Source organism: Cephus cinctus, unplaced genomic scaffold (assembly GCF_000341935.2).
Source record: "Cephus cinctus unplaced genomic scaffold, Ccin1 Ccin1_scaffold0129, whole genome shotgun sequence".
Lineage (NCBI taxonomy): Eukaryota > Metazoa > Arthropoda > Insecta > Hymenoptera > Cephidae > Cephus > Cephus cinctus.
The window spans coordinates 907237-918308 of record NW_014332862.1 but is presented as its reverse complement, the minus strand read 5'-3'; the positions used below and the strand labels follow the sequence as shown (position 1 = coordinate 918308).

The 11072-nt window shown below is 40.3% G+C and overlaps 1 protein-coding gene across 1 annotated transcript in view; it reads right to left on the bottom strand.

Moving 5' to 3' along the window:
• The window catches only part of LOC107262834 (dual specificity protein phosphatase 10), a 39711-nt gene extending 28885 nt beyond the window's left edge, over positions 1 to 10826 (bottom strand). The window contains exons 1-3 of the mRNA XM_015729423.2: positions 10522 to 10826; positions 6268 to 6534; positions 4947 to 5147 (exon numbers count right to left, since the gene is read on the bottom strand). Of these exons, the coding sequence (XP_015584909.1) occupies positions 4947 to 5147; positions 6268 to 6385 (319 nt within the window). The 5' untranslated portion in view covers positions 6386 to 6534; positions 10522 to 10826. The remainder of the gene's footprint in view (positions 1 to 4946; positions 5148 to 6267; positions 6535 to 10521) is intronic.
• Between the last annotated feature and the right edge of the window lie 246 nt (positions 10827 to 11072).

Below are 11072 nucleotides of genomic sequence, written 5' to 3'. Positions count from 1 at the left end.
CCTTTTTCCAGGGGGGGGGGGGGGGGGGGGAGTGATGAGACGAGCGTGGGGGTACATGCGTGAGGGAGGGAGAGGGCTGGGAAAACACGTCCTTTCCGTACATGATTGTGATTCCCGTTAATGGTTCGTCGGCAGGGATGCAATTTATGGGGTGCCGAGGTCGTGAAAGCTGCCTGAAAATTGGGGTGGTTTCTGGCCGATAGATATAACATTGAAAGGCAGGGGGGAAGTCGAAGGGGACAGCCAACGGTGGTTTAACGCGATAAAAAGGATGATACGCAGAACACACGTAATTTCTCTTGAAAATCATATATTATCGATCTTATAAATGAGCAATCGTTATCGTACACGATAACTGTCTACTGATAATTTGTAGGTATCAACGTGGCATTATTTCATCGAACAAAAAAAAATATCTCTTAATTTTCCATACTTATGCGGATGACGTCACGTTTCTTTTTTTTTCAACATATACAACACGTCGTGTCCATTGTCTCGTAGGAGCACGTGTAGGCATTCATTAGAAGATAATTACGATTACGCAGATTATTTCTTTGTATTACCTTTCCCCCTCCCACAACCCCCACTTTGTTAACACTCGATGAAATTCTTAAACAAGATGATAACAGCTTTTTAATGACTAAATTAAAATTTTAAGCTGTCATTATTTTTGGAACATAGTATTTTATATAAATTTTACTTATGTCTTATCGAGTGGCGACTTCGATTAGTCTGATTCGGAATTGATTGAGTGACCAGATTCATATCGATCGATACATATATATCAGATAAGGTTATACGTATGAAGGAATAACGACGTGCTTATGGTAATTAATAGTTTCACGTAACGTGCGGCCATTTTAATTTGTCAAACGATATTTGCAATGCCTATTGATCGTCAAATTCAATTCCGCAATGTTGGACTTTAATACTGAAACAAATAATACGTGAGTAACGAGAGATGAAAAGTATGTTAAATAAATGAAGGGGCAACTGACACGTAAGCGTAAACAAAGCACAATGCTCGTTTTCGACAGTATATAATAAATACCTATATATAAAGGTTAGTCAATGAGAGCAATACGAGTAGGATGATAAAGTTACACATTATTACCTGAGAAATAAATAGATCAACGATAACAAGTACCGGTTACGAGTAACTGATAAAAAAGGAGTCGAAAAGCTAATGAATAGCGTTTAGATTGTTTTCAGGAGAGTTCACGAAAAAAAGAAAAACAAGTTATCGGCGACCGCTTCCCAAAACAGTAGTTTATCACGAAGCACGATGATAAGAGGGCACGAGGGTTTTCCGGTCGAGTTAAACTTTAGTTTTCTCTCTGTCTAAATACGAAGGTCTGACAAGGAGCACGAAAATCATACGTATTCCTTTGTGCACTACGCTACTAGCGATATCGACAGGAATAAGACATACCGCATTTAAAACGTTGGCTAGACTGCAGATGGTTCTCGATGTTTCCGTAGTTCGTTTAGTTCGAATAAAATTCACTAATTCAGTTGGTCGCTTGACTTCGTTTTTATCGAACACGTGCACGTTTCTATAGGCGTTATCGGCCATTTGATTCCAGAAGCTCGTCTAAAGAAGTAACAAGGTTAACGGCGAACGACGAGAGGCCTCATTTATTTTTCTACGTTCCGTCACCATCGCAGGGACACAGTCTTCGTGTAAAAAGACGCGAACTATATGGACAGTGGAAGGAAAATGTATAGTGAGAGACACTCGTGACGTATACAGCCTATGTTTTGGTTTGCTTTCCCGTGGACGTTCGTCGCCGTCGGCGGTTGGCGTTTGTTTTTCTTTTTTTGACCTGCCTGGTAGGTACGACGCTCGCAGCCCAAACCGAGCACAAAGAGCTTTGAGGTATTTCTCATAGATGTTTCGATAGGATATAATGGTGGATTGAGAGCGTAGAATTTCGTAATACTTTTTTTTCGAGTCATTTGCCTACTCTGAGATTCTTTAGTGTTTCGTGACAGTCAATGCGTCGGTGCTCTATGATTCACGTAGTGCGACAGGGCTTATCGACTGCGGCGATAAGAGCGCCACGATTCCATTTTTTTTTACGGGAGAAAGGAGCACTAGAAACGCGTGTTAGTTTCGCGCTTGTACAAGAGAGACAGACCGATGGGAGCCAACGAGTGAGAGAGAAAGAGGGAGAGAGAAATTACGCGAAAATGGAAAGTTAGATTCCCATAAGATTCCATTGGTGAAAGAGGAAGTTATCGACGTAGAGAAATATCAAATAAGCAAACGTACCAATATTCGTGCCTATGACATTGACGAAACGCTCGACCATTACCATAAGTTATTTCTAGATAAAATTTACGTAATTCATATAAAATGGCTGCCGTCCCGAGGAACGAAAGTCACTTTTGTTTGATCTCGATTATTTAAACCTTGAGAGAGCGATCGACTCTTCGACGTATAAAAATGAAATATAAATATATATTAAACGTACGAGAATAGGCTGCGTGTAGAAAAGTGACAAATATATAAATCATTATTATTAAATCCGCATATCAACAGAAATCCAAGCATTGCCACGTCCGTTCCACGAGGAGCCCTCAGTTGCAGTTATATAGAAAAAATTACATTAAACGTATTCCCACATACGGCGTATCCGCGTCACTTCTACAATTACGTAAGCAGTCGACAAGCAGGTATGATCCTTGATAAAGAAAACGAAAACGAAGAGGAAAAAAATTAAGTACCCTCGACACGCAACGAGCTGTGCTGCGGAATGACACTAACCACATAAACGTACGACATCGATATAACTATTTCCGACAATTCCCGACCAAAGCGCAGTAATCCAGTCGATTTATAAAGACTCAGAACTATTCGGTAAAAGTGAACCAGCCGAGGTCGATATTACCATAGAATTCAAATAGCCAGGTAAGCTTCGGTCGATGCGTTCGCCCCGAGCCACCCTGTATACATAGATTGCGCGCGACGCAGAACGTGATATCGACTCGAAATAAATTTTCATAATTTCTGGGATTGTAAAAAAAGCTGTTACACCCAAAGAAAAACAAAAAAAAAGAAGATCGGCAATTAAAATGCACATGCATATCAGAGTCATTAATAATAATTTTTTTTTTCACTTTTCCATATAGCGCATTAAGTACGCGAATAGCACAGGCCTGTCAGTATCGATAGATACACATGTTGCTACCTTCGCAAATTATAACTGTATACACATATAGGTATAAGGCTGTACTGGCCGTACGTGTAAACACATATGTATATATGGATACGCGCGTACGTCTTGCGTGGTCATCTACTTTGAGCCAAAGATAGAGGCTGACATCATACATATAAGCATCGTACGAGTTGAAAATGCGATAAACATATACGCATTTATACAGCAGCATATACATACATGTCACATGCATCACGTACGGCACGTATGCGCGAGGAGACCAGGATTTTACTATTCGCATTGAAAACTGTCTCGATCGAGTTAGCCGAATGGATGCGAGAGGTCGGACATCTTGGAATTAGAAAAGTGCGTCTTGGTTACGATAGACGCAATTGCGTGGGAATTCGAAATCGTGCATGTTTTAATGTAGGTACGGGCGATAAGGTGTCAGGTTAGGTGCCCAGTTAAATTTCCGTACTGCGGGAGAGAGTGACGTAACGCGTGAAAAAATAAATACTTGGTGTAAAAGTTTTTGAGAATTCGAAAGATTTGAGTATCCGTTTCGATTGTATAGGAAAATCGATGGGTTGACGTATACCTTGCGTAAAGACGTAAACATATCGATAGCGAAGTGACGTCACCGGTAGCTGATAAGAGCATCGCGCACGATTCCTCCGGCACTCGCGATTTATTGACTTTGTAGCGTAAAAGTTACAGGATTCAAAGATTCTTCTTTTCTTTCTACCCGAGCTCGTTATACAAAATTTGTGTACGAGTATCGAGTTTGCATAAAGACCATTCTTTTCTTATCGTATGCCCAAACGTACTTCCGACTTTTCGTTCGTCTTCGATTCCGACGACCTTGTCAGCCCAGTTGTATACAAGATATTCGTAACGTCAGATCTATTCTGGGTGAGAAGATAAGGCTGACTGATAAAAGTCGCAAAGTCGTTTAGCCTCAATGAGACCGTGTAAGCCCGGCAGACGACAGCCCGTTGGAAATGCCAGAGGAACGCAAACGTAACGGACGAGATGGATTCGAACGGATCGTAGAAAGTCTACTGAAGTCAGAGTGACGTCACAGAGCTTGACTCAGCAATCCGCCCGACGGTTCTACTAACGGCCTAAGAGTCTTTTATTTGAATTTCGTGAACACAAAGTTATTACCTTGCGATTTGATCTTTTTATATACCAGGGAGCCCGATGTATAACCTCAAAAGTCACTAGGTACTTGTACACATGCACGTACTGTGTCTTGACTCTTTTTTTTTCCAGTCCAGACGCGTCGCACGTACGACGCAACAAACTATAGTCAAAGACACTATAAGAGTTATGACTCTCCGTAGAACGCAGAGAACTCTGGCGAAATACAGAGCGCTGCTTTTATACGCGCTGTATACCGAGTGACTCTATAGTAACGACAATTATCGGTACGGCTGGTAGTTTTAAGGTGAGGTATGTAAAATAACTACTTTTCTTCCCTCCCTAATTTACCAAATGTCCTCGCCCAGCTCAGTTCAGTTTACGTTTGATCTATAGTGTCTGCTAAGTAGATTAACTGTACTGTATGTATTTTTAACAATGCATTCGTACCACGAGTAAACGAGATTCGACGGGACTGGCTTGCGTTACAAAATCCTAGAAGGATGACCCTTCCCGCAGCTATTACTACTGAACAGACTATACCGTCTTCTTAATCCATTGGCATAAGACCAATTTAATCGTTTTTACAAATCTTAAAAAGCCCTTGTCCCAAGTCAACTAGCGAGTCGTTGGCTTGCTTACCTTTTAGAGGTCGGAAATTCAAGCGTTTTATTCGAGGCAGGGTTGCACTGGTGTAGGCTCGCGTTAATGCAGGCATCTCGTATTCCTCCTTGTTAAGCGTTGACTTTGATGATGACGTTGATTCCGTCGACGTCACTTCTAACTGAGGCACGACTATACGCTTTGCAGCTACCTCTTCTTCGGTGTGGATCGACTCTGCGACTAACGAATGAATGGGGATCAATGGAAATGGTTAATGGTATAATTTACATTCATTGTATTATATAGTATATATATATACGATGGAACAAGCTAGATGCCTACGTCATGACGATGTGTCATTTGTTTAGTATGTGAATTGCGACATTTTTTTCGCGGACACGTAAGTATGTTGCCACCGTGTTGCGCGCAGTTGCTTTGCGAAACAGGTTACTCGGAGGACATTTTCATGCAACAAGGAAGCATGAAAAATTGATAAAAATGAAAAATTCAGCGCTCGCGCATAAAGTCTTTCTAAATGTCGCTCCTCGACCTAGTGTTTCGTGACTTACTTCTGTCACGCACGACGACCGCGCATTCTGTATTTTTCTTTGCTTTGTGTTTTTTTCCTTCCAGTTTCTCGAAGGTCGTTGCTACCGAGTAGGTATCGTGTAAGAAGTAGATCTACCTACACTGAACATTACTCCTGTTCACATTCCTCGGTACAGAATACGGCGTTAAAGCGCAACAAACGCACTTGCTATTGAGTTTGATTAGCTCAGTACATACGTATACGTATACACCTGGTTATTCAGTCGAAACGTATCGACTGAACATGTTTTTACCATAAGAATCAAATGGGCAATATGTATATATGCATACACACACAAATATATAACAGGAGCGTATCGCATTGCAAAGTCAGAATGTATCGGATGAATGTTTTATAAAACGCAGCGGTCAGCGTTCCTGTTCAGCAGTGCCGAGTTTTCCACGAGCAACTACGTAGGAAGGAGAAGAAGATGGTTCGCATAAATTGAAGCGGTTCCCAGCGGGCAAGTAAATATTCGAAGCGAGTACGACGAATTATTTGAAAAAGTGAAAAGAAAAGTAAAATATATTGAAGGAAGAGAAAAGAGCTAGGAGCTATTACCGTGCAGGAAGCGCTTATACGTATTGAGATAAAATGTACGTGATTAATTAGAATCTTGTCTTGACAGATAGTTACAGGCACGTGGACGTATGTAAATAAACATAAAAGCATTGGTTAGCACAAGTGTAAGCACACTGCTTGTGTATTACAGTAGTGTGAAACTATATTAGAAGTCCTACGCCTACGTTTATACTTTTATAAAAGACTCACGTCTCTTGCTCGGCTGTCGTGGAACGAGGAGCGTCGGAGGTTGAGCGCGACGACGGTTCACCGTTGACTGCGTGCCGCTTGGACAGTTTGGAGCCACGAGCGATATCTTTGCACTCATCTTCGTAGAAGGCTTTCCTGACTCACGGACTCGGAAGTAAATTGACGAAGGTCAAGCTGCAGCCGTGCTCGTGTTCTCTTTCAGGATGGATTCTGCGATACACCGGTTTGCCATTGGAATTTCCATATTGGGTGTACTCAGCCCTGAGCCTTTAAATAAAGAGAGAAATATTTCCTGTTAACCCTGCTGCTCGTTATTTCGATTGAACGTTACTTTCACTCGTGTCACCGGGAGGCCGAGGCTGTGGACCTGTTTTAACACATTAAAGGCGGGAGTCGTAGTACTACGATTTATCTCGACTGTAGCTTAAAGGCGGGAGTCAAGATCCCCCGCCTTTAATGTGTTAATATGCCTGAGGAAGGTTGATAATATTTTTAAACTTCGAGACACTCCTTTGACAGCACTGACTTACCCGTGATGCATCTTGGAAAAATTTCTAACCTCCAATTGTGACACCTATGGCTTTCCCTAGTCCCTTTTTTACCGAGTTACGCGTCCCGTCGGTAATTTACCACTGTTAGGTCCGAGTTTTGTCGCGTGGGACGATCAATAGATTACAGTAGTCTAGTAGCGTAGCATTGTTTCTCTTGTATTCAAGTACAATTTTATTAAGTTGTGATTGATTGTCTTCTCGCAGTTTTATTTTTTTCCATTGTGATGGTATACGTCAATATTATTTATTACCGTGACGTTACTACTCGAGAGACGAGTTCCAACCCTGGCTAGACAGCGATTCACTTCTATGATGAATAATTCAAGAATAACTAGGAAGGAGGTTACTGTACTATTTTAAATTAAGCGCTACTGCTATACCGGCTTTGACGTAGGTTATGGGCGAGTGACTGATTCGATGAAAAGACACCTGGTGATTATTTTTAATTTATCTGAAAACTGACACGTCGCGAAGGATAGCCCTGCATGAGTCATATATATCGCAGTAACGTCTACGCGCACGAGGTGCTTTGAAATTTATCAAAATTATCAATACTTCTCACTTCGTTCCAATAACGTCCATTTGTAATTCGCGCATGCGCACCGTAACGCGCTAAACCCCCTTCGAACAACAAATACATGAGTCATAAAAGGGATTAATTCTCGATACTAATTTTACACAAGCAACGAACTAGTGAAAGATCTCGTGTTTCTCTAAACGATAAAAAAATATGAGAATGAAGTAAAGGAGAGGAAGCAAGAAGTATTTAAAAAAAAAAAAAAAATACAAATGAATAGGCCTGGCACGTTGACTTCTTGACTCATACGTTCGGGATCGCAGACCGAGCACCTTGAGGAGGGAACAGGAACTGACTGCTACGCCAAGGCAAGCCGGAGTTCTTGATTCTTTGTCCTACCTACAAGCCAAGCAATTACTAATATCCGTTGATATTTGAAAAACCGTAATCCTTAGTCACAGAATGATACGAGATATGATCTTGCTTGTTAATATATTAAATAATCAAATCAATAGGAGCTTGTGTCATTATACACTGTCTACATAGTGAACGTCTTTAAGCATATGAACAAGTTTAACCACTGAACGACAATATTAAATAGAACTTACATACCTACTCTGAACAAGTACGTAACGACATCTGAATTATTTTCATGCAGTATAGTTACAATCCTATGACTCTGATACAGGTATCCAGGAGGTGGTAAAAAGAATGGAGAAAGAGATATGTAGAAAAGACGCAAAAGAAATACTCAGAGTGCTGTGACTCGGCCAGACTGCGGATCACTGGACGATATACATTTGAATAGAATTCAGCCGCAAGGAGAAAACGCAAGGCTGCGACAAGGACTCCACAGCTTTAACGTTGTATACCGAATGACTGTTACTAGTCTATCCACACTACTACATTGCTGTTACTACACAACTAATGCTTATCCTACTATTGACTATTTGCCATTAGATACGGTCTCGCATTACTATTAGACTGCAAACGCTGAAGATATTTTATACATACTTCTCTTATAGTTGGCAAGGTTCTCTATACATATTCTTGTGTATATATATACATATATATATATATATATATATATATATATGTATTTAGTAACTCCAATGAGACTAGCAGTCTCTTTTCTTCCTCTATCTGAATGCTTTATATGGTTTAATTATGGTTATCGAACATTCTTCAAGTACGTTAATAATGTAGCATTGGGTTTCTTGCTTCAACACTGTTATTGCCTGACTATTAATTATCTCAGCCACCCCAGACTTCTGTTCTTCATATTACCATGATCTTAAGACCAGCTTTAGACATTTATTCATTGATCCAGGTGCAAGTATATATTGTAGTTATTTTTTTAATTGACAGTATTACTTACCACAAAGAGAAACTTTATGGGGATAAAGGGACACATGAGTCCCATCCGCCTCTTCTCTATGCATTAACGCTAAAAGGCTTTTCCAGATTTAAATAGTTAAAACTACCTCGTTCCTCCCTATACGATCAATCCTTACCCTTACAAGGCTTAATTCAGGGGGGATTCTCCTATCTTTGTGGGACCTGGGGGAATTCATGTTAGGGTACTATATTGTAATCAAAGGGTTGATACCAAATGCGCTGTAGTATCTGACACCTGGGTTACCAAAATCCATAAACATAATTCAAAGGGATCTACGTTAATGCACCTTGTATATCAACTTAATCTACATCCACCAAATGGGTCCTGGTTAAATTGCAAATTTCTAACTTTACTTTTTCCACTGGGCTACTAACTCTAAACAAAATGGACAATGCGATTCACAGACTGTAGATTCATTCGAGTTGCATGAATCATGGACTGCTGACTGTTTTGATCCTTTTCCTAGAAGTTGCCCAGGCATAATGATGCTTGGCGAACAACAGTGAAAGTATTAAGAGTCAATGTAAATCTTGCAATAGGTCGGGACGCTGCGCAACATTTTTACTCTCCTTCTCTCTCGCTCTCTCTTTCTGTATCTGCCGGAAGAGCAAAAGAGTAATTAATAGCAAGATAATGAAGATCTGTACAAATTATTCCTGCGTAATCAAGAATGATTTTCAATTTTAGAAACTGGATCTCAGGCTCCTGGGAATGATCTTCAGTAGGGTGAAATAGGTATGCCGCAACAATTAGGGTGACATACGGAGCGTGTTACCAACGTAATCAAATCACACGGAGCCCCATTTCCAGTTAGCAGCACCACGCGTTGACAAACTACTGAGGGTTGAAGAACCCCTCGGATCGGACTACCTATGTTCTATGTATATAGTATTGGCACATGTATTAGAGTTGATTCATCTGTTTGCTTTTTATTATCTCCCAGCTAGACGATGCTTTTCCCTATATGACGTATAAGGGGATGCTTGTCTTTCACCAATCAATTTATGGGGTTGGCTGCTCTGAGCTGCTTTTTATCCTAAATGCGAGGGTGGCTACTGAAGTCTCGATCCTCTAAGGTTTATTTATGAGTCAGACACTTCGGTATTCCATGGATGGGATATTTATAATGATGGTGACTGTACCGATGACAGAGATATTCTATATTCTGTGAATGGAGACAAGAGGAATTTTTACTCGGTAAAGGCAAGATATTTTATCTTGGAAATTTGTATTGTTCACTTGTATAAATAGCATTGTATTTTATACGGTAGAGTAGGGGACAATGGATGCCGATATATCTACGTTACTGGGCACATCGATCGTACTACTTTTAGAATTGCGCAACACACGTTTTATCTATTATTTCCATTTCAGTTCGTGAGAAAGTCGACACGCTTTTGTTACTAGTTACTGATTATTTATCTTTAATGGTATTAACATTTACTATTTTACACTATTTTACTAAATTTTCGAGTTTTAGAAAATCCTAAACAGTCCCGGTCTGACAATACGTGTGACTTATCTACTGTCGTGTCCATTAGTCACGTAGAATCTGAACGAAAGGCATTTACTTCTTTTTTGAACAATAAAGCATTCATGCACCATTGAGAAAAATCAAATTATTCCTAAAATGCCCAAAATAAGTTAAGACAAGCTCGTATTAAAGAATATTTGATCAAGGATAGTAGAAAGTACACAAAGGAAATTATACGTATAAAAATAAAGAAACCAATGAAAAGCTAGATAAAAATGTATTAAAAAATTCAATAAGAATAACGAATAATAACCTTTCAATGTAATAAGAATCAACCAAGTGCTTGTAGCTCTTCCATAGAGAATAGTTACGAAATTTCCAATTATAGATGAATATCCAGTAATCCAGGTATTATCCGGAGGAGGATCCTACCGTGGGAACTTATTGGAACGTCGTGAAGGATCTTAAAAGGTCGTCTCGTACAAGAGCAAATATAACAAGAGAAAACTGAATCCGAATAGTCGGCACCGCGACGAAGCACTGAGCACTTTTCCACGTAAACCTTCGAGGCGTCTCAACGGCAAACTCCGTCGTCGTCTACGTCGATGTGGAAATCGCCAGGACTATTACCACTACTATTGCTACACTCCTACAAGCAAACCGGTAATGTAACCGTTATTCCTGTGACTCCGAGAGCTTCCGTTAAAACGTCGTCTGCTGCTACATAGTGACGTCCTTACGTCGCGACGTCGTATCCTAGGCAACGACTTCTCTCTCTTCTTCATATGCGTACTGGGCGTGCGCAGATACTCTACATCATCCTCCGTCTAGATGTCTAGATGGTCTGGATATAACCTCCATGTT